This window comes from Apis laboriosa, unplaced genomic scaffold, assembly GCF_014066325.1.
Source record: "Apis laboriosa isolate Shangri-la unplaced genomic scaffold, ASM1406632v1 scaffold14409_cov159, whole genome shotgun sequence".
Classification (NCBI taxonomy): Eukaryota; Metazoa; Arthropoda; class Insecta; order Hymenoptera; family Apidae; genus Apis; species Apis laboriosa.
The window spans coordinates 142,318-170,221 of NW_025221511.1; the positions used below are offsets into that span (position 1 = coordinate 142,318).

Here is a 27,904-nt window from a genome sequence, read left to right on the forward strand (position 1 = left end):
TATTTTTCATATTTTACATAAATGATATAAATATAAAATGTTCTTTATACAAGTGTGTAAAAATTACGGAAAAATTATAAAATCCGTTTGATTAATATCATAATTAAATCTGATAAAGATTCAACTTACTTCGACTTAAAGGATTTTTTAAATTAATTAAGAGTCTTTGATACCATTAATAATATTGTTATAAACAATACATTTTCAAAACTAAACATATCTATTATGTTTTATCTTAAAACATTTGAAATTTATCTTAAAACTCGATTGAATCCTATTAAAATTAAGAAAAGTTTAAACCGCTGTAACTATGAAAATATTAATTTTCAGTCAATCAGAGAAAGACCACTGGAAGCATGGAACTTTACCCTTTAAAATGCTTTTTAATTTATCTCGATATGACTTCCAGTTCTTGAGATATCGTCGTGTAAAGAAAAAGGTAATTTTTAATCGTTCATTATTTCCGTCCTTGTCACTTATTCACTTTCACTCGTACCTCGTCTCACTAACCTATCTCAAGTTTCAGACAAATAACAGACACGATTCCTGGAAAAACGTGGTACGCATTTTCAACAAAAAATGTTGGTCGCGAGCCATTCATAATTTCCGCACCATGTGTTAATTAACCTATGAATCCTTATATCTCGGCAACCGATTGAGATATCGGGATAAAACCAAAAGTGATTTCAATGGTATAATTTCCTCTATGTTCCGAGTGGATTTTAACGACAAAATGTTTTATTTTTTTTTCATTATTTTTATATGAAAAATTGAAGTTTCATTTGTGATTTGTATAAATGTAATGATTTACTGATGTGAACTATCCAGAAAATATATAATTTAGCATGAATAATATAACACATTTTCTCTATATTAATCAATTTGAACACGTTTTAGTTGCGTAAAAATTTACGTATAATCAATATCACGAGCACACGTGTTTTAAGGTGAAATAAATTCCATCTAAGTTCATTGCAAGCTACTTATAAAAGTATCATCATATCATCCATTTCACGAATCGTTCACGAACATAATGTGGATGCAGCATAAGATAATTTGCCAAGAATAAAACGCGATGGATGATCGAGAAAAGGCGAAGGACGATTAAAAATATAGAAAGGAATCGAGCGTGTTTGAGAAAAAAATTCGAGATCGAAGGATGAAACAGCAGGAATAACGATATGCAATGATCGTAGTCGATCGATTCTCGATCAATTGCAATTGGATTCCCCTCGACAGGGTGGGGAGTCTATTTGAGGCGTCGCGACGCCGTGGTGCAATGATCAGAATCAGTCGGTAGGTCGTATCACGGCGAAAGGTGAAGAGAGTGGCCGTCAGAGAGAATCGAAAAAAAGTCTGTAGCCAAGCATCGTGCATGGCTGTGTGCTGATCACACTTCTGATATCGGAAACATTTCGAACTTTGAGGAAGTGGATCTTGTGAGGTGACCCAATTGTTTTCCTTTATCCTGGTAGAATGGCAGCTGACGACCCCCTCCGCAATGAACCTTTGGTTTCTGTTGAATTCGAGGTCTTTGGCAAGGTGCAGGGTAAGAGTGAAGTTTTATCGGGCAGAAGATCGTCGGGTATTCGGTTAATGTCGTTCCACTTGAAACGAGACTTTCGTTTGAACGTTTCCTCACGTTGCTTTAGCACGATTACGGGTAGAATTAATAGAACGTCAAGGTCGAAAGAAATGTGCGTTCGACGTAGTGATATGTCAATTGTAATATAGCACGAAACATTGGGATGATGGATGATAGGTATGGAGAACAAAATGGTAAGAAAAGCTAATAAATGGTTTCTCTTCTATTGGATTAAGGTATTGAAATAAAGATTGTGAATTTATTTTTTTGTTCTTCGTTCGATAGACAGATGACAAATCACTTTGAAATTCTATCGACACCGTAAGATGACACAATTCGGTTTAGTATTTCGCTATTAATATTCTCAAGGATATTTATTTTTATTTTATTTTTATTATTGTTTATCAACGAGTAATTATTCTTCTAAATATAAAAATTACTAAATAAAATACGCATTAAGAAAACGGAATAAAAAGCGTATCTAGGGATAATAAAAAGAAAAGAAATATAAGAATAAACTTCATCGTTACGTTTTATTTTTTTTTTTTTTTTTTAGTTCACTTCGACTGTTACAAATGACATCATTGGATATTTTCACATCGTGTTGCAACATAAAAAAGACAGTAACCGTTAATTCGTGTGCTCGATCGTAATCAAAAGATTGGTATCAATTGAACGTATTTTCAGGTGTCTATTTTCCAAAATACGTGAGGGATATATGCCAACAATTGGGAATTTGCGGTTGGGTGAAGAACACGAAATCCGGCACGATACTCGGAAAAATGCAGGGACCACATGCGCTCGTCGATCAGATGTAAGTTGCGATTCTTTGTCATAAAGCTTTTGCAAACCATCGGTGGCGTCGATTGGTAAACAGCGTGAAAGTTCATTTTTATTAAAATTTTATCTATCCCTCTGATTACCAAGAAATGAGAGATAAAATAAGATAAATTTGCAGAGAATATCTTCCCTCTTCTTCGTTTTTCTTGCCGCGCATAGAAACAATTCAAATTGTGAAAAGAAGAAAATACCGAATTTGATTCCTTTTGATCCTTTTGATAAACCATTTGAAACATTTAAGTCAAAATTTCAGGCAAAAAAAAAAAAAAAAAAAACAAATGAAAAAAATGAATAAATTTTTAAATCATGGAACAGTAAGAACTCTCGATCTATCTTTCGTCTTTTTCTGGATTTTATCTTCAGTAATTCGTACCACGAATTAGTGACTCGTATTAAGTTAAATTCACGAATTCAGTGCTCTGGTAAAATCGCATGACCTTAGCCGCAAATTGCTGAGTAACTACCATTAGGGCCTGACTTTAATAATGATCTAATGAAATAATAGCGCGGATGACTCTTTCCTTCATGAATTATTGCCGAATCGCGTCGTTTGCTTTCCAACAGTTATTTGTAACGAGCCGCTTCTATTGCAGACGATTCTTCGATAAATAATGCGTATTCATTAAAAACTAATGACGAAAGTATTAATATGAGAATGCAAACAGTTAATGTTAAAGATAGAACTTGACAATAATGACAGACAAGCGAGACTAGATAGTATAAATAATTATGACAACGAAACAAATGGAAGATAAGGACTAAACTAATTTGAGAAATGATATAATCTTAGTGCATCAAGTTTTCTCTGATCGAAGAGAATAAGAATAAGAATAATGCTCGATCGTTTGATTCTATTGATTTCTCTGAAACAATAAAATTAACCACAATGGAATGATTCATTTGAAAATTAAACCAAATTAGAAAAGTGGGAATTATATTAATAGTATCCTTTATTTTAAGAGGGATACGAAAGAGAAACGACGAATTTCTTGTAAGGAACAGTAGAGAAAGAATAAGATGAGAAGGATGTAATCGTTATTTAGAGAAGTAAGCCAGACCTACTGATCTATATGTTTTGCCAATTGCGTACAGATAGAAGAAACGATATTCGAAAGACAAATTATTTGATTTAATCGGGCAAGATTGTTGTGAATAATATATGAATAAATATAAATTTCAACGTAGATAGATATTTATATTACACATATTATAAATGAAAATGTGTTATAAAATGCATTTAGTGATCGAATTTGTTTTGCTCGTGAACTTGAAGTCAAAGAAAATAGCTCGGTCGAGGACAAAACATTGATTTCTGGCTTCTCCCCAGAAGGAAATCATTCAATTTCATTTCAAATTCATCGATTTTTAATTTTCCTCGTTCGAGTGCCATTTGCGCAATATTCATGTTATATTTTAAATTTTATTTTCTATAAAACTTTCAATTATCGTACAATTCACATTTTAATTGTGAACCTATTCATAAAGTTAGCAAACAAATTGTTTTCAAGATAAGTTTTCATACAAATATATCACAATATGTAATTTTTACAAATGTTCAAACTACAAATGTTGAATGCAAATACTAAAGAAATTTCAGGAAAAAGAATCTTGAATTCAGAATATCGATGGCAAATCGAAACATTGACGCGCTAATAAATCGTTCGTATTGTTGTCACGGGACAGCTGATCGACTTTAAAGATCCTACTTCGATACAGATGCTTAAAATATCTGAACTCGGTCTGATTAACCGCTAATTATAATTATATAGTGTGCGAAACTATAGTGACTATTGAAGATAGAATGCGTATACAATTTGCACACTTAACCAATTATATTATGATTGATATATATTTCCTAATTGAGATTGATTTCCTAATGAATCCAAAAAAATAATATTTTTAGAAAATATTATTCTATGTTTTATCCAAATTTAAAAGCTTTGAAATTTGGTAAATTCAACATTCCATAAAAGATATATAGAAATTAAACCAGTGATTTTAATGCATGTAGAGAACAAATGATTTCAGGAATCCATCCAAAAATTCATTGTGTATTGATATTCCATAAATATTTTATACGATATTAAATATAAAAATAAAATTACATTTTTATAAGTTTGATTCATTCAATTCAACTTTTACGAAAATTTAAATTTTATATAAGCAAATTTTGTTTATAAGCAAAATTAGTAAAAAAGTGATTAGTGATGCCATTTTCTTTTTTTGATAATATTAATTGCACGGTAATAAAATTATGTCATCATGAAATACTTAAGCATCATAAAACTAATAATAGATAATAAAAAAACAATAGATCGTTTGTTTATTCGAATTCCAATTAAATGTATTCAACTATAGCTTTCATAACTATCATCTAGTATGTATAATTTATAAATTGAAATATAAAAAATATTTTATAAATATAAAAGTTGAATAAAAAAATTTAAATAAATTTAAATAATACTAATTAATAATTACTATTGTTTAACTTTATGATTAAGTAAATGATCGAATTTCTTATTTCAGGGCACAATGGCTAACAAATGTTGGAAGTCCAGGTAGTCAGATTGATCGCTGCGAATTTACGAATTGGGAGGGCATTAGTAGGTTACAATATAAAGGATATGTTATACGTTTCTAATTAAACGATTTCTTTTTAATATCACATTTTTTTCGAAGTTGAAACGATAAAATATATCTTTTCAAACGTATTTTAATGATTAAAATATTTCGACAATTGAATTATGCTCCAGAAAATATAGTCAAAATATCGAAATTGTTTATAGGATAAAAACTAATATTAGTATATGTGAATTATAATTTATTTTTAATAAGCATAATAGATAAGAAAATTAAAAATAATTAATTTTTAGATATTTTTAACGAAAAACAAATTAAATAAGAATAGAAATAATATGAAATTAAATTTTTTCATTTAATTTATTATATGCGACATAAATGTACGTCTATATTTGTTATAATTTGCAATCAAATGTTTCAAGTATTTATTTACTTCTGATATGATGGGATATCAATGATACATGATAAGTATATTTTATATTTACTTAAAACATTAGATTCAATACAATTAAAAACATAAAGCAGAGATAAATTTACTTATACCCTATAAATTATTCCTATTTAAATATTTGAACATCATGTTGTTCCTTCATAAATGAATACCGCATCTAACATTAATTGTGCAAGATGATAATTAGAATGTGTTTCTGGCAAATGTCTTGAAACACGTCGTATTAATTCAATAGTATCATCATTTGAACAATTTGTACAAATTATTTCCGGTACATCCTAAAATTATTAATAATATTTTTATTAATAATAAAAAATAATAAAATTGAAATAAATTTTATAACTTACAAGACTTTCCAAATATTTTGTAAGAGTTGGACTTATACGAGAAACTTCTTCTAAAAGATCAGGTGATTTTGAAAGATATGCCATCATTCTTCTTGCAGCAATTGGCAGAAGATCTTCTGCTAACTTTTCAACATCGTTTACAGCTGTAACAACCTGTTTCAAAAGACTAAATATATATATTCTTCAAATGGGACATTATCAAATACTATATCAAATTATAGTTTTTTTACTCACTTCCTCTGCTAATCGATCAAAACCATTCACATATAATTGACAAACTTGATATATTCTTAATTCGTCATTATTAATTTTCCAAATGGATGCTAATGTTTGACATTTACTCATCCATTGAACAGCTTGTACTGAACTAGTTATTTTACCATCTATTGTTTCTTGATGAATAAAATCCATTGATGCAGTAATTATTCGACATAGAAACGTAGTTCTTAGACTATCTCTTTTATCATCTCGGTACCATGTAAGCATTACTTTATCTGACATCGTTTGAAAAAAATATGGTTGTACCTATATTTAGAATTTAATAAATGTATAAAAATTATAATTATGGATTTAAATTTTTAGTTAATATTTTTGATTTACTTACTACAGATTCAAATAAATTATTTAATGGTTTTATTATTTTCAAATTAAAATAGGCCATCATATATAAAACATTAGCTAACTGTATATGCAACATAATTAAATCATACCAAGCGGGTGCTTGAGAAATAGCTAATGCAGCAAACGGTTGTGGACTAGAAGTACAACCTTCCCATATTTCTTCTGATTTAATAACTATATTCTCTCCAGTTTCGAGTATTTCAGACTAAAATAATATAAAAATGTTTCACATAGTTTTAAGCAACTTGATATAAAATCATATGAAATATTAATATATCAAAAACTTACATCAATAAATATTTCTAAAAACGTAACACAATGTTGTAAAAATGCAATTATTTGTATATCAGATAATCCGATTTCTTGCATACATAATCTCTCCTTTGGTAGTTTTCCAAGTTTATTAATTAATTTTGCAACTAGTTCCATTCGTTTCTTCATGTGAACTGACCATAGCAAACAACAAACACCTAAGAAATAAAATTTTACTTACAGAATATATAATAACTATAATATTATTTAGAAAAATATTTAACATAATAGTTTTATAAATAGTTTTCAGAATTTTTACCGTGCCTCATACGTTTCATAGGTATTTGTCGTAAAACAGATAATGCAGCTTCAAGAGACTTCAACTGTGAAATATCTTTATTCCATGACATTGCAAATTCCCAACATATATTAGCTAGTAAAACACTACTTGTTAAACTATATGGAAAATGATGTTTTAATAATTTAATTTTTTCTGAAAATTAAAAATAAAAGACTTTAATACAATCTAATATTTAAAAAATAATTAAGAATTGACAATAAAGAGATTATTATCATTTACCTAAAATACATGAAGTATTATTTATATTATCTTTATCTTCATTTTTTATATCAGAAGATATTGAAAGAGGTTTCTCTAAATCAAATTGTGAAACATTATCAACATTAGAAATTTCGTCTGAAGAATTTGGTACTTCTAAAAAATCATTTGTTGTCCGCATGTGATCAAATTCTGTATCCGTTGTATCTATTAATTCAGAAGGATCGATACCCGTAGATGCAATCCATTTTGCAACTATTTCTGACACAGAACCTAGTTATAAAATAATATTATTATATAATATTACATAAAATAAAAGTTGTATTATATGAATATGTAACCTTTTCCTTTTGAAAGAACAGATCCTAAAGAAATATCGAATTTTACAAATGGTAATGCAAAAAATTGTAATGTAGTATCCAATCGAGGTTGTTGACTGAAATAAAAATTGTATAAAAATTTTATAAAAAATAAATTTCATCACTAATTACCTTACCTTACAATAGCATCTAAAATCGTAATGTCTTCAAGATTTCCAATAAGTAATGTAAATTGACAACTATCTTTAGTAACATTTTCCCATTCATTTGTTAAATTATATATTTCATCATCTGATTTCATATTGTTAACATAATTTTGTTTTTGCTTTATTTTTTCTGAATCATTCTCATTTTTTATATCTTTTCCTTCTTGATCATTATTTTCTTCAACTTTGTTATCATATTTTTCTTTATATTTTTCTATAGACATTGCAACAGCTCTGCACATCAAAGCAGCACTAAGTGCATTAAATGAATTTGTTGAATTCAAAAGAATATTACGAACCTTTTTCCACCACAAGGATATTTCATTATATTCTGCACATATATCTTCAATATCTATAAGAAATAAAATTGATAGATTAAAATAAAAATTAAAATATTAAATTATAATATTAAAAAATTTATTTGATATTTACCTCCTATAGAACAAATAGCATGTAAGAGTTGCGTAAATTGTTTCATTCTAAATTTTAATTCTATTTCCAAATATGAATTTTGTTGTTTATTAAGCCAATAGATTAAAGCAAATTTTATAAAAACAAATGGTTCAATATTACTATTTTTAGCAGCTTCTTTCCACATTTCAATCTTATCACATGAATGTATACATCCTTCATACATTAATCGAGCTAAAAATATCGAAAAAAATATTTAATAATGAATTTTTTTAAAATTGTATATCAAAATACTTACAAATATTATCTTCTTTTTCTATTTTTATATCTTTTTTAACATCTATAAATCCTAGTGTTCCAAACTCAAAACAAGATAAAAAATCTGAAAAAATTTTTCCATCTTCTTTAAATTTCACTTTACATTCCGAGTTAAAAACCGAATTCTTATAACTATTTATTTTATTAAACAATTCAAAAATTCTATGCACTTCTCTTTCAGAAGTTAATAAAGTGGAAGCTAAATTTCTTGTATTAAGATTACTATTATTATAATCTATAGAAATATTATTTTCCAATGTATTAAACTGAGATTCAATATATTTATAAAAAGTAATTATTTGTTGTAACTGTGTTGTTAATAAATAAAGCGTTTTAGTAGTAGGTTCCATTTCTTCTTTGTCTATAATATAAAATTTATATATTATTAAATAAGATTCATTTTTATAATAAATATATAATAAATATAATAAATATACCATATTCGTCTAATTTTTTAGTAAAACAATTTGTAGCTGTTAATAAAGCATCAGGAATAATATTTTTATTTGACATTAACATTTCTAATGTTTGCACTTTTATTTCATTAGTTTTTAAATCTGAACACACATTTTCAATTTCTGAAATTAATTTCTCATATTCAAATTCTTCTTCTCGTAAAAAAGTTTTCAATTTTTTAAGCAAATGTATATCACGTGCTCTTTTTCCATTTTTACTATTAAGAGCAAAATGAAATGGTACTGTAATTTCTTTCAATCCTCCAAGAGGATCCATAAAAATACATGAATATTGTGGTTTATTCTTTGATATGTGTATATTATCATTTACACCAAGAAGACCATAATTAATATAAAGTAATCTGCGTAATAATATTTATTTAAAACAATAATTTTAATTTTTAAAATAAAATTGTTACTCACCGACCATGTTTACTAGCAGTAAATGTTGTAATTTTAGGACCTTGTTGTGTACTCCATATATCTATTATTCCCTTTTTTGGAGCATAAATGACTAAAAAAAAAGCAGAACGCAACTGTGGAGTTTGTTTAAATTTAGTAAATGCTTTGTGCATTCCAGAATGTTTTTCTTCTTCCACTTCAATCCAGCCACATTGTGCATCTCTATAACCTTTCCACATTCTAATAGCTATACAACATTTGTTATCTATTAATAACACTCTACCCATTGCATCTAATATTACTGATAATGCCTTATTTGGACTGGATATTATTGAATAACCCTCTCTTGTAACATCACTTAGTCCAAATCTACAAGTCATTGGTTCAATTGGTTCATGAGTACTAGTTTTTGATACTTCAAGTGATGCTTGATGTTTTAAATTTCCCCAATTAAGAGGAAACCAACTAAAAAAAAAAAAAAAAAAAAAAAAAAAAAATGAATATATAAAATAGAATACAACTATAAAATTTTTATATGTATATATAATGAATAATAATAATATGAATAATAATTTAAATTATTAAAAAATATGTATATGTGATATTATTCAATTAATATAATTTAATGGCACTTTAATTTAGTTCTCTTACAGGTAACATATCCTTTGACAATAAATGCATAACATGAATTTATTATGCAACACTCACGGAACAGCAGTTCCAATAGCATTTGCTAATTTGCTGGCCATTGCTATTGCAACATCTGATAAAACTGGAACTGAACCACCTTCTAGTGCATAATGAAAACCAACAAATGGTCGTTTACCAGTTGCAAGAACTAAATTATGCTGTGGTGCACTAGATCTATAAGATGCATTATATCCACCACAAATTGAAGCTGTCATTAAATGATCAAAACTATTTACAGAAGTGGTACCAATTACTTCTGAATCATTTACAATATCTTGACTTTTATAACCCCACTTTTTATATGACAGATTTGTTATAGGTGGTAGATCATCACAGTTTGCTTGAACTATAATAAATATATATATTATTATAAATATATATATATATAACTATAATAAAAATATATATTATTATAAATATTGAATACATATAAATTTTTATAGCACATTTTTATAATATAAATTAATTAATTTTTGTACCTCTAGCTAAATGATTTCTACATGCTCGTAATGTAGAAAATAAAGGGAAACCTTGTAATACACATACAACACTATTATATGTCACATGAACTTCTTCAGATAATCCAGTATCACCACTATGTTTAGGTGAACGAAAAGATTGACATTTTAATCCTACAACCGGCTCATTATGTAATTGTTCTCCTAATAATAATGCACCTGTCTAAATCAAAAATAATTTATATTAATATATTATAGTATAAACATAGTATATTAAATTTTTTAATTCATTATTATAAATAAATACAGTTTAGATCATCATAGATTAAACCATTTAAATGTAATAATTTAAACTTACTTCTGTATAAAACCTAATAAAACCAGTATTAAAACCAACTATAATACATGTCCAATCTGGATTAGTTCCACTACTAGCTTTTCCCAATGATAATAAAGGTAAACAAATCACAGATGTTATCCATTCACTAAAAAACACTTTCAATATATGGACATATTTTCAACAAAATTTATTATAATAAAAAAATATATGATTTAACATAATATTATTATAATAAAAACTTACTTAACTTCTTTAGCAATTTCACCATACCATATCATATGAAATTTATTTTTTGCCTCATTTGGTTCTAATGAATCCCATCTTGCTAATATCAAATAATTATTTTAAAAATTAAACATACGTAAGTCTAAATTCTAAATTTGATATATTTTCATTTTTAAATAAATTATATGTTATATTGTAAAATAATTATTATTATTTAACAAAATTATACATTATTTAAAATTAAAAAAATTAATATATATAAATAATATAATACATACAAATTAATATAATCATTTTTGTATTATATGCCATAGCAAGAACATCTCCAGTTGAGGACAATGATATAAAACAGTCTTGTAATGGTAATTCATCTTGTGGAATGTCAACTGGAAAATATACATATTGATATTTACTATTTTTTTAAATAACAAAACAAAAGAACATAATAACATACGTTTTCTGGTAGATTCTCCAAAAAGTAACTCTTTAATATTGCTTATATTGGTTAGATTCGCAATTCCTTTTATTTGACAAGACATATTTGATCAATTGAATTAATATATTTATTTCGAACAATTTCAAATTTTCTTTACTTTAAAATTGTAAATATTATTCGGTTGATTAAACTATTGAAATTCTAATAAGGATATCTTAAAATAAGATAATAAATTACAAACTGTCATATGCTTGCAAGTAGGATAGTATTCGCAGAGATTCTTCGTCTAAAACTTTACATTTCGTAATAAATAAACATTCGTTAACAGCACCAGTCTTACTGCCTTAATAATGTATTATGGATATCAAAAAATGAAAAATATGTAAACGTCTACATGAATTATCAACTTTATTTAAAAAAACAAAATATAGATACGCAATACCTATATGTACGAAACGTTATTCATACGAAATTTTAAGTCAAAATGGAGAACACGTGTTGCATGACATCACGTGACGTAATTTGTGACGTTTAGAAACAGTCGCTAGAGTTTTTCTGATTGGACAAAACAGATTGTTGAGACCAATGAAAATGTTCGTTTCTCCGCAATGGTCCGCGTAACGTGTTCAGCCATTTTGTTATTATTTTCGAAAATCTGTAGGTTGGATTTAAGGACAACATAAAGCTCCTACTTTTTTCGTTTATCATTACAATTGAAGGGAAATAGAAGAAACTTGTATGAGATTTAAGAAACAAAGTTACGACGAAGAACGGCCTCGGTGGGTATCGTACATTTATGAGTGGAACTCTCTTCACTGACGATCGTCGCAAACGGAGCAGAGGCAGGAGTGACGAGCGAGAGAACGTGCGAGAGATAGAGAGAGAAAGAGACGGTGAGGAACAGCGAGTCTGTGAAACGAGGAACGAAATTGGTCGCGCGCGGGAATCAGCGGTTGTGTGTTTGGCCTTTTTCTGATTGTGATTTAATGCGAGAGATTGTGATTGCTAGTGTGAAACGTGTGTTTTTTACCTACGAATTGAGAATCTGCGTGTGGGAGTTGATGCGGTATGTGTAAACGTCGTTTATGATGCTTTATTCGTTGAACAACGACGCAATGAGTAAAGTGCACCCGGATAACAAAAATCTACAGATTCCAATGACCTATTATTAATATTTTATGTTTCATTATCTTTTTTTTTTATTTGATTAAATGTATTAAATGAAATAGTTTTTACATTAGATTTACAAACATTACGCACAATAAATTTTCACATAACCTTATTTGCGATTGTCAAATGTAGGTTAGGTCGAGCGGTCGCAGTGCGGTGACCTCCCTCGCTACACGTTAACAATGATTTCCTTTTTATTATTACCTCTGTTTAGTTCATTATTTATATCACATTCTTTTCTTTTAATGTCTTTAATTTAGTTATAAATATAATATATAATTGATCTTCATATAGAGAGAAGCACAGAACAATATTACTTGATACTAGTATCCTTTTATCAGCTTTTAAAATTTTTATTTGTAAAATATTACAATATATTTTGTGTTAAAATAATTAAACAATGCACTGTGTAAAAATATACTGTTTTTTATATTTATTTATTAATTGTAAATATTGTATTGTAATGTTTTTTATGTTTTTATCCTGAAATTGTTTTATAATATTATACTAGATTATTTCAGTGAAGGCTTTAACTAATTATAAATTTCTAAAATATTTAATTAATCCTTTTTTTTTTTAGAAACAAAACTTTGTAATATTTATATCTTATTTATATATTAATTATATAATTTTATTGACATAAATATTAATATTTAATGTAATTATTTTCAGATAGGGTGTATGAAAATTGGATAATTTACAATAAATAATGGCAACTTTAGCAGAACAAGCATCTAAGCTTCTGGATTTTAATCAGAAGTTAGATATAACACTTCTTGATAATATAGTAGGTTGTATGTACACTGGAATAGGTGAGCAACAAAGAGTTGCACAAGAAGTATTAACTACACTTAAAGAGCATCCAAATGCATGGACCCGTGTAGATACTATTCTAGAATATTCACAGGTAAATTTTCAAATCAAAATTAAATATATATAAAGAGAATTTTCTAATTTATATGAAATTTTATATATATATATATATAGAATCAACAAACAAAGTATTATGCTTTACAAATATTGGAACAAGTTATAAAGACACGATGGAAAGTATTACCACGAAATCAGTGTGAAGGTATAAAAAAATATATTGTAGGTCTTATCATAAAAACAAGCAGTGACCCAGAAACAATGGAAAGTTCTAAAGTTTATCTTAATAAACTTAATATGATTTTAGTTCAAGTAAGTAACAGTAAAATTGAAAAATATAAAATAATAATATTTTAACAAAGTATATTTATTGTAGGTTTTAAAACGAGAATGGCCAAAAAACTGGGAATCCTTTATTGGTGACATTGTTGGAGCAAGTAAAACAAATGAAAGTCTTTGTCAAAATAATATGGCAATTTTAAAATTACTATCAGAAGAAGTATTTGACTTTTCTAGTGGACAAATGACACAAACAAAAGCAAAACATTTGAAAGATACTATGTGTAGTGAATTCTCACATATTTTTCATCTTTGTCAGTTTGTATTGGATAATTCACAAAATGTTCAACTGGTGGCAGTTACATTAGAAACTCTTTTAAGGTTTTTAAATTGGATTCCTCTGGGGTATATTTTTGAAACAAAATTAATAAGCACTTTAGTATTCAAGGTAAATACAGTATTATTTTTATGTAACATTATAATTATAATGTTTTTGTATATTATAATATTATATTATAATTGTTACTATTTTTTTTTTTTTTTTTTTTTTACAGTTTTTAAATGTACCAATATTCAGAAATATTACATTAAAATGCTTAACCGAAATTGCTGGTGTCACAGTAACAACTTATGATGACGTATTTGTAATGTTATTTGTTAATGTAATGCGACAGTTAGAACAGATTTTACCTCTTGATACAAATATACGCGAAGCATATGCAGCAGGTCAAGATCAAGAACAAAATTTCATTCAAAATCTAGCTATATTTTTATGCACATTTTTGAAAGAGCATGGGCAATTTATAGAGAAAAAACAATTAAATGAATTGCTACTCAAAGCATTGCATTACCTTGTTTTAATTTCTGAAGTTGAAGAAGTTGAAATATTTAAAATCTGTCTGGAATATTGGAATGCATTAGCAATGGATTTATATAGAGCAAATCCCTTTGTGTCTCCAACACCATTATTTGTGGTTAAAAATATAACACTCCCATCTAGAAGATTATTTTATTGTCCTGTTTTAACAAAAGTACGATATATTATGATCAGTAGAATGGCTAAACCAGAAGAAGTTCTTGTTGTAGAAAATGAGAATGGAGAAGTTGTTAGGGAATTTATGAAAGACACTGATTCTATTAATTTATATAAAAATATGAGAGAGACTCTTGTATATCTTACTCATCTTGACTATATAGATACTGAAAGAATAATGACAGAAAAGTTACAAAACCAAGTTAATGGATCAGAATGGTCCTGGAAAAATCTTAATGCGGTAAATATATCTAAAATATAAAATTTATAATAAAAGTACGTTATATTAATTTCTATTTTTGTGTTAGTTGTGCTGGGCAATAGGTAGTATTTCTGGTGCAATGCATGAAGAAGATGAAAAGCGATTTTTAGTAACTGTTATCAAAGATCTCCTTGGTCTTTGTGAACAAAAGAAAGGCAAAGATAATAAAGCTATTATTGCTAGTAATATTATGTATGTAGTTGGGCAATATCCAAGATTTCTCAGAGCACATTGGAAATTTCTGAAGACTGTTGTAAATAAACTCTTTGAATTTATGCATGGTAAAAATATTATATTATTATATAATAATTATATAATATTATACATTAAACATTGTAAATCTAACAATATTATAAAAAATATTTTAAATAATCAAGATAAACTTCTCTACAGAAACTCATGATGGTGTGCAAGATATGGCCTGTGACACATTCATAAAAATAGCACTAAAATGTAGGCGACATTTTGTTACACCTCAAACAGGAGAATTGGTACCATTTATTGAAGAAATTCTTTCTACTATTAGTAGTATTATTTGTGACCTCCAAACACAACAGGTAAAATTATTAAAAATATAATAAATAACATAGTATATTATATATGAAAAAATTTGTAATATATTTATTATATAATTGTGTATAATATATAATAATATATTATATATAATTATATATATAATGTACATATAACTTTTTTTTTTTTTTAATTACATTTCTATGTTAACTATAATATAGGTACATACATTTTATGAAGCAGTTGGATATATGATAAGTGCACAGACTGATACAGTAATGCAGGAAGAATTAATAGAAAGATATATGCTTTTACCAAATCAAGTATGGGATGACATAATAAGTCAAGCATCTAAGGTATCTATTTAAAAAATAAGTCTTTACAGTACTTGTTTTTTTATTTTATTTTTATTAATATACATACATATTTTTTTAGAATGTAGATGTATTAAAAGATCAAGAAGCTGTAAAACAACTTGCTAGTATTTTGAAGACAAATGTAAGAGCTTGCAAAGCTCTTGGGCATCCATACGTGATACAATTAGGAAGAATATATTTAGATATGTTGAACGTTTATAAGGTATATTAATATTATATTTATTTTATATATTATTATTGTTATATTTATGTAATAATAATAATAATAATAATAATTATTATTATTATTATTATTATTATTATTATTCAATATTTTAAAAAATAAATTTATGTTTATTCTTCTTTTTTTAGGTTATGAGTGAAAATATAAGTGCTGCAATAGCTTTGAACGGTGAAATAGTAATGGAACAATCTCTGATTAAAAGTATGAGAGTAGTGAAAAAAGAAACATTAAAATTGATCTCAGATTGGGTCAGCAGAACAACTGATCGTCAAATGGTAAAAATTTATTACATGTTCAAAATATATAATATTTGATATATTAATATTTGAAAGTTATAATTTCTATCTTTCATGTAATATATATTTTTTTATATTATTAATAATTTTATATATATTATTTATAATATTTAAAAATAATTAATTTTATTATATATGTTATTTAGGTTTTAGATAGCTTTTTACCACCATTATTAGATGCTGTTTTATTGGATTATCAAAAAACAAATGTGCATTGTGCTCGAGAACCAGAGGTGCTAAGTGCTATAGCCACTATCGTAAATAAATTAGAATGTTATATTACCAGTGAAATACCTAAAATATTTGATGCTGTGTTTGAATGTACTTTAGAAATGATAAATAAAGATTTTGAAGAATTTCCGGAACATAGAACAAATTTCTTTTTACTTTTACAGGTAATTATAAATAATATTAATTATTGATAAAATTTGTTAAATAACAAATTTTATGTAATATAAATATTATATTTTTAATATTTTTATATTTTAGGCAGTGAATGTTTCTTGTTTCTCTGCATTTCTTATAATTCCACCAGCACAATTTAAACTTGTACTTGATTCTATAATTTGGGCTTTTAAGCATACAATGAGAAATGTTGCAGATATAGGACTACAAATACTATATCAACTCTTACAAAATATTGAAGTTTCTACTCCCGATGCTCAAAATTTCCATCAGACATATTTCACAGATATTCTTCAACATATATTCAGTGTAGTTACAGATTCGTCACACATTGCAGGTAAATATATATAAAATATATATACAAAATCGATACAAACATTTAATTTTACTATTTTATAATTAATTTTTTTTATAATATTGTAATTATCTAGGCCTTAATATGCATGCTACAATTTTGGCATACATGTTTTCGTTGGTTGAACTTGGGCGAATTAAAGTTCCATTAGGACCTGTACCAGATAACACATTATATGTTCAAGAATTTGTTGCAAGATTGCTTAAAACAGCATTTCCACATTTAACTGATAATCAAATTAAAATAACTGTACAAGGTTTATTTAATCTTAATCAAGATATTCCTGCATTCAAAGAACATCTTAGAGATTTCCTTGTTGAAATCAGGGTAAATATTCATGTTTTTTTTTCTCTCTTTTTTTTATGATTTTTTATTCATATTCATAGTATATTTAAACAAATAAATTTTTTAAAGGAATATACTGGTGAAGATGATTCAGATTTGTATCTTGAGGAAAGAGAAACTGCATTACGGTTAGCACAAGAAGAAAAAAGGCTACAACAAATGGCAGTACCAGGAATACTTAATCCTCATGAAATACCAGAAGAGATGCAGGATTGAATTACCAGTTTTCTTCGTTACCTGCTTTCTGTACATCTCAATAAGAAACATTCTGTTACACAGACTATTGTATCCTTTGATCTGCGACTTTTCTCACATGTACCACAATTACCATCAAGATGGATATACATTATATACTTTTTAAAGCCAAGTTTACAATATAACATTCTTGTTAAGGAGGTAAGCCCGAAACGCGGTGATTGTTTGTCTGTTATACAATTTTAAAAGAATTGAAACTTCTGTTATGAGTAACAGGTGAATACATGCTGAACAATACTATTTTATACAGTGAAAAAAATAACATTTGTATATTGATATTTAGTACTAATAACAAATATTTTTTTAATAAAGACATTCTTCTACAATCTCATTTGGTATTTATAATATATATTAATATGTATAATAAAATTGTGATTTATATTAAAAAAAGTTCTACATAAACAAAGTTTTCATAAAAATTATTATTTTTTTTTTTATTAATATATCATTACAAATATTAATATTGCATAACATTTAATATAATTAAATAATCTTATTATGATAGAAATGAATAATAATATTGTATGTAATATTAGCGTGTATATTATATTTCGAGATATAATTAAAATCATTTATGGAAATAAATTAAATTCAAAATATAACGTCTGATTCATATTAACATATAAAATAGTATTGCTTCAGCATATTTAGAGGATGTTACAGGTATATGTGTGTGTTTGCATAAAGTTGTATGATAATGCTATTAATATTGCTATATATAGATATATAGGTACATAGTATATAAATATATATGATCTGCAAGTCATACAGAGAAATTTTGTAAATTAAACTACATGTCATATATAGCATTTGTTTAAATTTCACTTTTCTGATAATCCCTATATATATATATTCATCAATGATAAATATGTTCAAAATAAATCACTTTATATTTTTGTTGTATTTAACTTCTATAAATTAAAAAAAAATATATATATATATAAAACATATTTAACAATTTTCTCTCAGTGCATTAAAATGTTTCTTTTTCTCTCTCTCTTTCTTTTTTTTTTTTTTTAATATTTTATTAATGCAAATAGCTTATATATATATATATATATATATATACATATATATACATATACATATATATATTTTAAATAACATAGTCTGGGAGAAAGGTTTCTAATATTTATGTTTTTTTATAAAATTTTGTTTATATATCTACTACTATTTTGTGATTATTACATTAACAAATTCATAATTCAAAATTTATAACAAAACATTTCTTTAAAAAAAAATTAATTAATAGTATATATAAAATTAAAAATAATTACATTTTTGTTTTCTCAGACTTAAATAATTAAATAATATAAAATATTTTTCTTATATAATGTTGCATCAAGGAAAAATTCTTAATTAAATTATTAATAAGTTTTTTAATAAATTAAAAAAAAAATAACTGTCTGTCATTGTCATGATAGTAAAAATTGGGATAAATGATAATCTTTTAATTTAATAAAAATGCAAATTTTTATTAATTCTATTAATTATTATTCTCAGAAAAAGGACAAATTTTCTTATCGTTCGAGCTTGCCTCCACCTCAATAAATGCTACAGGTGCTTGGTCTTACAAATCACAAATAATCATGATGCATGATAACACAATTTAATATGTGTCTAACACTGGTACATGACCTATAGAACTGTGAAGATAGATTGCTTAATAAATTTCGTAAAAAAAAAAATGAAAAAAGAAGTTTGTGTGAAAATATATCACAAAAGAAGATATAAAAAACATTTGACTTCGTTCGCAAATTAAGAATTACTTTTTACTATTCGCAATTTGAATTTTTTATTACATTGAAAATTTATTTTGTCAAGAATAGCATTATTACTATGAAAATATTTAGTACTGATGCCACATTTTTCCAGAATGGAAAATGGAAAATGAAAGAGCATCATGGCAAGAATATAATGAATATATATACCGTTATGCATTTTAATAAAACGTCAACGATTTGTATCATACATGAGTGAATCGAAGTAGCTCTACTTGGAACCCTGAAGCCATTACATTTGATACTATGCGACTCGGGTCTCAAGAAGCCACTATTACTTCAGGAGGAAATGGGAAAAAGAATATCAATGCCACTTGATTTCATTCTTTATTAATAAGCTGTATTTATTTGCAACCGGTATTGCAAACAAATGAAAAAAAATTAACGGCATTTTCAGACAATTTGTGATATATCTTGTAAACTTTTATCACAAAAGAAATAATTTGTATGGATAGATGTAATAAGTTACAGAATGTATTTAGTCATACATAGTTGTATGTGATAAGACTACGTGTAATGAGGAAAGTGCTTAAAAATCGTAAGATATCTAAATAATAATGATATCTAAAATAAAGCTGCAACTAAATGTTTTATAAGCTGTTCGTTTGTTATACGAGAATCCTAAATTTAACAAGTTTTTACAGTATAAGTAATTTTGGACGTAAATAAGTACAGCTAAGATTCAAAAAATAATATACCTTTTTGGTTATATAACAATATTTGATTGATTAGAAAATTTTCGGAAAAAAAATTCATTTTCTTTCTAAATTATTTGCGATAAAATTAAAAATTGGAAAACTCTATTAAAAAAAATAAATTAGATATATGTAAAAAATATTTAATATTACATTTTATTGTTACACAAAATTGCTTTAACTGAATTATTAAAATTCAGATTTTTAAATATTATAAGAATTCTATAATAAGATTTTTTTAAGTACTCAAGATATTTGAAAAAGTAATTTCCTTTCGTATTGATGCACTATAAATAGAAATAATTATTTAATATACTTATGTTTATCATTACAGTACGATAACATAATTTTATATTGAAAAATGATTGCAAAAAAGTCTCTTATTCCTTCTAGAATTTCGTTTAACTTGAAAAAAAGTTAAAAGTTAAAAATAAATTTTGTAAGCTGTTGAATGATGGCATTAATCTTATAAGTTGTCAAGAATCATGTGACATAGTTGTGAGTACTGAGTAACATAATTACGGAATGGTCCATCACGCGTGTTTGAATGAATGGATGTATAAGTTAAGAGTTCTATCAGTTATTCATTATAACGACAAAAATATGTAAAGAGTTTAATAATACTTACTAATAAAATAAAAAATGCTACTATAATAATGCTTAATATTTTCAATAGGATAATTAAGCAGATAATTATTATTTTCCTTATTAATAAATACAGGCTTTATGTACGATTATTACATTATTTTTTTATCTTTAAGATAAAGAATTTTCGATTACATATAATAATTTTTATTTATTTTAAAACGCATATTAAAAAGTTATAATTAACTTTATAGAAATTAAACAATATAAATATATGACATATTTTATAGTATTACTTTATCATTAATCAAAATTGTTAATATTTTATATATATAATATATAATAATAATAAAAATACATAAGTAGTAGTTAATTAAGAATATAAAGAAACAATAGATATATAAATATTTTTTAATTATAAATTTTAAAAAATATCATTTATATACATATATATATATATATATATATAATATAACAAAAAATAATGAAAATACAATTTTTGAATGAACAATAATTAATAATATTTTATTCTAACATTTAAGATTGAAATTTAAAATTGTTTTAATTAAAAGATATTAAATATAATGCAATATTTCATATGAATTTGATTTAAAATTTTAAAAAATTTAAAAAGCGACTTTTTTATTAAAGAAAATGAATAAGCTGACGAAAAAATCTAATATTCAATGCATTTTTTTTCTCGGAAACACTTGGATTCCTTATCATTTTAGTGTCATATTCAAAGTTATTGATTCTATTCAAAAAGATTAGATTATGTTAATAATGATTAGAAATTAAATTTCAATATAAAATTATAAATAAGGAATAAAATAAATATTCTATTGCAGAATATCTTGTATATTAAGTTCATTTTTAAGTACATTTTATGATTATAAAATAAATGACTGGAATGGTGATTCTATATTATTATATATATTTTTTTAATTAATAAAAAGCTATTTTTATTAAATAAAGATTAGAAATAAAGTTTATTTTGTAATTATGTAATTATTTTAACAAAAAAATATTTTTAAAAATCAAAAAAAATATTATGCATATTATTTTTAATTTATCTTTCATTTTTTCAGATTTTTATTTGTAATTTATTTTATTTAAATTATTTTAGAATTGATGTTTCGAAAAGATTATAATGTGATGTTAGTTCATAAATTATTTTCATGATAAAAATTAACATATTAAATAGTAGATAGTAAATTATATTTTCAAAAATAAAATTATATTTTTTTAAATTTAATATTTTTCAAAATAATATTTCAATATATATTTATAATCTTTTCAAATATTTAAAAATCATTTATGTATGAAGTGATTATAAATATATATATTATGATTTTGAAAGAGAAATGATAAAAGTGTATTAAAATAATATCTTATATTTTCTATTTAATTATGCGTCACAAACAAGTATAGATAAAGAGAGTGTGTTGAAAAAAAAAGATAGAAATAGGATAAAAATTAAGGAATCAGTGCCATCTTTTGAATAACAAAGATATTTTTTTAAAAATAGGATAAAGTAGTATACGAATTGAAGTGCCATCTTTTGAGTATTTTCAGTACTTAAAAATTTTCAATTTTTATATACAGATGGTAACTTTTTATTGATAAGAAAATAGCAAAGAAAATAACTAGATAGCGTTACATGTAACTCTATCACGTGGCGCCACCATTATTCATGCAAATATTCATATGAAATTTATATGAATAAGTTTCTACATTTTTTTGTGTTCGTCTTTGTTACGAAGTCATAACGAAAGTCGAAATATTGGTGGTACTTTTTAATATTAAATGTTTCGTTAGAAATTTTTCTTTCGGAATGATGCGTAAGTGGATTGTGTTATCAGTTAATTCTTCAATTGAATTGAATGCAATTGAATTATGAGGATTAGTTAAATCTAAATGGTAAACAAAATTTTCTTATTCATTCAATTAAATTCAATTATAGTTTTTATATTTGATTATTTAATAAATATTAATAAATATTATAGAAAAAAGTGTTAATTGTCTTCAAAATTGACAAATTAAATTTTTCTTAATGGAATTTGAGGTTAGAATGTTTCGTTAATATTAATAAAACTTATTATACAAAAGATCTTTTCGTTATCAAATGTTACGTATCAAATATGATATGTTATCAAATGATTTTTCTTATGTTAAATTATAAATATAAATATTAATATAAATAATATAAATATAAATACATCATTGCGGAAGATTTTGAAAATTTTATACAATATAGATGTTCTTATAGATTATCCTATTTTAAAATATTTTCTTAATGTTAATAAGGATATTAATCGTATCATTTTTACAGATTTATATATTATTTCAGATCTCAAATTTTTTTTTCTTTTTTACTTTTTCTAATAAATGATACTATTTTTATATAAAATAAAAGATTAATAAATAGATTAATAAGATAAAATAAAAAAAAAATATATTACATTCGATATAACTTCAAAAAATTTTTGAAATTAAATAAAATTGTTATCAATAATCTTATCAATATAATCTTTATACTTTATACTTTTAAATATTTATTATTATAAATATTTTATTAAGAAAAGTTATTTATAAAAATATAATGTTTGTTTCAAATTTATTTATTTCTCATTTAAACAATCGAAAATTTGTTTCTTAATTATTTTTAAATGCATTTATGTATATATATATATATATATATATATAAAACAGCATATATTTATAATATATAACATATAGTAAGAAATTTAATGTAAAAAATATAAATAAAAAAATTAATATTTGACAATTAAAAAAATTTGTCATAATATATATAATTTAATGCATACGATGTCGATTCATAACAATTTATACCAATATGTGTTTATTTTTTTTAATTATATATATATAATAAAACGCTTATATTCGTAATTCAATCTAAATAAAATATATATATTTCTTTATAGATAAACAATCAAAATTATATGTATATAATTATATATATATATGTATATATAAAAATAAAAAAAATATTACAAATAATCGAACAATATATTTTTATATATGTGATGATTTTGTTGAAAAAATCGATAAATAAAAATAAAAATTTTAATTAATATTAATTAATATTATAATTATAATTGTTAAATTGCTTTTTATAAATAACTAAAGACAATTTAAAAGAAATATTGTAAAAAGTTTATATTATGTCTTATATATTTTTCAATATCTAATACTGAAAAAGATATGTAACATTATATTATTGCAAAGAAAATAGAAAAAAAATACCAAAAAGTATAATAGATTGTAATAATAGATAAATCTTAAGAAGAAACAATCAATGTAAGTAAATTGTTTATTATGAATATAGTTTACATCAAATTTTATCGAGAATATTGTACAAAGTTTTCAAATTATCGATTTTATTTCGAAATCGATATGTATCTATTATCGTAATAAAATAGTTTTACATTATTTATAAAATAATTATATATAAAAATCATGTAAATATTATGCGAATATAATACAATTTTTTAAAAATTAATCTTTAATTTTACATTAATTAAAAATTGTTATATCAGTGATCTTATTAGAGCTTTAATATCAATTTTTTATTATATAAATTAATAGTAGTCTACAATAATAAAATATTAGAAAATATTAGCATGTACAATAAGATTTTTATTTAAATAATTTTCGTATAGAAATTTAATGTAATATTGTTCTTCATTAATGATAATATATTAAATTATTATTTGCAGGTTATTATTGCAGATATCAAAAGATATAATAGTAGAAAGATATAATGGCAGAAGATGAGAGGCAAATTTTAGCAGCTGCTGAAACTTTGCTAAACGAATCTATAAACTCCCAAAGAAGTATATATACTCAACAGAATGTAACGCGAACTCCAGACATTATTCTTAGCGAGGATCTTATCGCGGGTGCTATGCAAAATGGAAGGATGTCCAATGTCAGACGTTTCTTTTGTCTTTTTGTCACTTTCGATCTTCTGCTTACTTTTCTAATGTGGCTCATTTGCACAATGGTAATCGCATATGTTATAATATTTAATTAAAGACTGAAGAAATGAAATCTTTATGCATTTTTTTTTTTTTCATTTTTTTAATTTAATCATATGAATAAAAGAAATTTACTTGATAATTTCTAATCAATTTTGGAATATATTTTTAGATCGCTGGCGAGAGTTTGGAATCCGCTTTCATGAATCAAATAGTCCATTATCATATCAAAACCTCACTCTTCGACATAGTAGTAAGTAATGTTTATATAGTAATACTTTATATCAACTTGAAAAAGAAAAAACAATGTCCAAAATGACATTCAGTTCGTCGGGGACAGAGATTTTAAGGATTTCATCTTCTCAGATGGCAGCGATTTGCAGGTTTACAGTGTTGTTGCTCTTCTATGCGCTGCTTCATTTGGATCATTGGATTATTGTAGCTGTAAGTGTCATAATTTGGTAAGCAATGAGAATATAAAATTATAAAATAATGATATATTATATTTTATTTATTATAATATTGTATAATGTTTTTACAGTTAACAACTGCCACAACATGTGCTTTCTTAATTGCCAAAGTATTTCTTTTTGATGTAAATATACTGATGTTATATAAATAAATATTTAAAAGAATAAAATTTGTAACAAAACAATAATATAATTTTATTTTATTTTTAGTGGACAATATGTAATCAGCCAGTATTTCAAGTTCTTCTTATCCTTACTTCTTTTGTATTACCTTGGGTGGAAGCATGGTTTTTTGACATTCGTGTATTACCTCAGGAAACACAAGCTAGAAATTGGTTTAGAAGTATGCTACTTATGTTTTATAGAATGTTGAATTCATATTATATATTCATAATAAATAAAAATTTTAAATCGATTTTAGATTTCATAGATAATGAAAGAGAACCACTTCTCCGGGGTGTTATCTCGGAATCTCGTCAATATACGAATAATGAACATGCTGGTACATTTTTCACACCTATGGATTCACCAGACCATTCTGATCACGAAGATGAAAATACAAGACCAAGTAGTTCCAGAGGTTTTCTAAAAACGAATGAAGTATTTCCGTCTAAACCTTTACCAAAACTTACATCAGAAATGGTAAGTAAGAATTATGTAATGGTTTATATTTAAAAAAATATGAACAAATTTATAGAAGTCTTTTATAATATTTATAATATATAATATTAAATATTTATAGATAGAAGATTATAAACGGAGAGCAAATGCGTTAGTGCAAAATTGTCATGATTTATTGCAATCTAAAGATTGGCAAATTCAAAATATAATGACAAATGGCGATATCATATTTTATATAAATCGTCCTAAGCCAGAAGGAAGGATTTTAAAAATAGTAGTAAGTTTAAATAGGATATATTGTTTTCTTCGTTTTCTGTTTTAAAATTACATAATACATTTTTTAAGGGAATGATTGAAGCTCCAGCTAGTATAATTGTGAATAGATTATTTGATGAAGTTGAATTATTACCAACATGGAATAGGCTTGTTACAGAATCAAAAAAATTACAGGTAACATAAAATATATATTTTGCATAATTTTGCATAGTTAAATTAATATATTCTTATGTATTTTTTTAATCAGTACATTGATGAAAATACGGATATTGTTTATCAAGCCACGAGTGCTCAAGGAGGAGGTATTATTGGCGCTCGTGATTTTGTTATTTTAAGACATCGTATTCATTATGGTAACTATTATATAAATAGTGGTACATCAGTACCTCTAACATCATTACCAAATCGTAATAACGTTGTCAGGTAAGATTACAAAAAAATTGTATCGGTAAAAAATAATTACATATATTAAAAAATTTTTAGAGCTGAAAACAATTTAAGCTGTTGGGCAGCAGAACGATTACCTAACGAAGAAAATAAATGTAAATTCACATGGATTATTAATACGAATTTAAAGGGTTGGCTTCCACAAAAAGTTGTAGATAAATCAATGTCTACTGCATTAATAGATTTTATGTCTTATATAAGAAAATATATGGATGACACACAAAGATCAACTGCTTAATACAACATAATAAAACATATTCGTTCTGATAATCAGAGATAATCAGATCGATTAATCGCCATGGTCTTTCATAATCAGTCTGTGGATTTGTGTAATTGAAAGAATTTCAATTTTTTATAGTATTTTTAATGTTCTGAGAACAACGCAATTTTTGGTCAAGTCAAATATAATTTTCTTATTGTGTTTTCCATGTGTTATATACTATTAATCTAAATCAAATGACAAATGTAGAAAGAGTCTATGAATGTCTTTTGTTGGAGAGTTGATAGACTGACAGAAGGACGACAAAAGACTTTTTTTACATGCTTTGTATTTCGTAAGCAGAAATTAAAATTAAGGAATACTTTCTACATATGAAATATATAAAAAAAATTGATATTTTACTTTTTCAATATAATTATATTTTAAATTAGTAAAAAAACTTATACATTCATATAGGTGAAGTAAAATTTAAGTGAACAATATGTTTTATATTTTGCAATATGACGTAACTTAATTATTCTATCGTTTTTTTTTTTTTCATTTATAGTTTAAAATATTAGTAATACTTAAAATATTAGTATACTTATATTTTACATTTAATTTTCTACAATTTTATTCTACATACTTAATTTTAATTCATTTATAGTATATTTTCAATGTAAAAATGTTAAATTGTAAATATAAAATGATCTTGGATAATATTTCTTTTATTACATAAATATTAATTTCATTAACTATTTTAAATTTTGAAAATTTTCATTGAATTGTAATCTAAATGTATAAATATAAGTATTTAGTTCACATAAATTATTTACCTATATGAGGTAATATTTATTTATATCATGAAAGTTTATTATAATTACTATATATATTTAAATGATATGCATATGAATGTGATTGGTTATTTTAAAATGTTGCATATGCGAAAA

The 27,904-nt window shown here is 24.6% G+C and overlaps 4 protein-coding genes across 18 annotated transcripts; 3 read left to right on the forward strand and 1 right to left on the reverse strand.

Moving 5' to 3' along the window:
- Positions 1–1,294: 1,294 nt before the first annotated feature.
- LOC122721125 (acylphosphatase-2) lies at positions 1,295–5,314 on the forward strand. Of its 2 annotated transcripts, none has more exons than XM_043948431.1 (3): positions 1,295–1,549; positions 2,273–2,399; positions 4,952–5,314. In XM_043948431.1, the coding sequence occupies exons 1-3, from the start codon at positions 1,477–1,479 to the stop codon at positions 5,064–5,066; spliced, it is 315 nt and encodes a 104-aa protein (XP_043804366.1). In that variant the 5' UTR covers positions 1,295–1,476; the 3' UTR covers positions 5,067–5,314. The 2 variants fall into 2 exon arrangements, with proteins under 2 accessions (XP_043804366.1, XP_043804367.1); XM_043948432.1 differs by lacking the exon at positions 1,295–1,549 and adding an exon at positions 1,557–1,779.
- Positions 5,315–12,054, reverse strand: LOC122721122 (rab3 GTPase-activating protein non-catalytic subunit). Of its 4 annotated transcripts, none has more exons than XM_043948422.1 (19): positions 11,515–12,044; positions 11,339–11,446; positions 11,079–11,160; positions 10,854–10,980; positions 10,517–10,718; positions 10,056–10,383; positions 9,369–9,812; positions 8,928–9,307; positions 8,471–8,851; positions 8,194–8,406; positions 7,732–8,113; positions 7,577–7,671; positions 7,257–7,508; positions 6,996–7,169; positions 6,713–6,894; positions 6,408–6,629; positions 6,038–6,328; positions 5,804–5,956; positions 5,315–5,734 (listed from the first exon to the last, which is right to left on the reverse strand). In XM_043948422.1, exons 1-19 carry the CDS (start codon positions 11,597–11,599, stop codon positions 5,582–5,584), a joined length of 4,254 nt encoding a protein of 1,417 aa, XP_043804357.1. In that variant the 5' UTR covers positions 11,600–12,044; the 3' UTR covers positions 5,315–5,581. The 4 variants fall into 4 exon arrangements, 3 of the variants coding, with proteins under 3 accessions (XP_043804357.1, XP_043804358.1, XP_043804359.1); XR_006347863.1 differs by having other exon boundaries at positions 5,593–5,734; positions 5,804–5,969; positions 11,515–12,054; XM_043948424.1 differs by lacking the exon at positions 5,315–5,734 and having other exon boundaries at positions 5,782–5,969; positions 11,515–12,054.
- Positions 12,055–12,157: 103 nt separating this feature from the next.
- Positions 12,158–20,463, forward strand: LOC122721124 (exportin-1). 7 transcript variants are annotated; one of them, XR_006347864.1, is made up of 15 exons: positions 12,403–12,562; positions 13,339–13,573; positions 13,654–13,848; positions 13,913–14,263; positions 14,370–15,089; positions 15,157–15,391; positions 15,504–15,667; positions 15,845–15,979; positions 16,059–16,202; positions 16,352–16,498; positions 16,666–16,914; positions 17,009–17,261; positions 17,356–17,606; positions 17,694–18,020; positions 19,383–20,463. XR_006347864.1 is itself a non-coding variant. In XM_043948429.1 (14 exons), exons 2-14 carry the CDS (start codon positions 13,376–13,378, stop codon positions 17,838–17,840), a joined length of 3,189 nt encoding a protein of 1,062 aa, XP_043804364.1. In that variant the 5' UTR covers positions 12,158–12,275; positions 13,339–13,375; the 3' UTR covers positions 17,841–18,293. The 7 variants fall into 7 exon arrangements, 5 of the variants coding, with proteins under 5 accessions (XP_043804364.1, XP_043804361.1, XP_043804365.1 ...); XR_006347865.1 differs by having other exon boundaries at positions 19,755–20,463; XM_043948429.1 differs by lacking the exons at positions 12,403–12,562; positions 19,383–20,463 and adding an exon at positions 12,158–12,275 and having other exon boundaries at positions 17,694–18,293.
- A 2,233-nt stretch (positions 20,464–22,696) lies between these two features.
- Positions 22,697–27,437, forward strand: LOC122721109 (steroidogenic acute regulatory protein-like). 5 transcript variants are annotated; one of them, XM_043948394.1, is made up of 11 exons: positions 22,697–22,860; positions 24,681–24,967; positions 25,114–25,194; positions 25,268–25,402; positions 25,483–25,536; positions 25,622–25,754; positions 25,833–26,053; positions 26,154–26,309; positions 26,378–26,482; positions 26,556–26,731; positions 26,792–27,437. In XM_043948394.1, exons 2-11 carry the CDS (start codon positions 24,725–24,727, stop codon positions 26,991–26,993), a joined length of 1,506 nt encoding a protein of 501 aa, XP_043804329.1. In that variant the 5' UTR covers positions 22,697–22,860; positions 24,681–24,724; the 3' UTR covers positions 26,994–27,437. The 5 variants fall into 5 exon arrangements, with proteins under 5 accessions (XP_043804329.1, XP_043804331.1, XP_043804332.1 ...); XM_043948396.1 differs by having other exon boundaries at positions 25,308–25,385; XM_043948397.1 differs by having other exon boundaries at positions 25,325–25,402.
- The last annotated feature ends 467 nt before the right edge of the window (positions 27,438–27,904 follow it).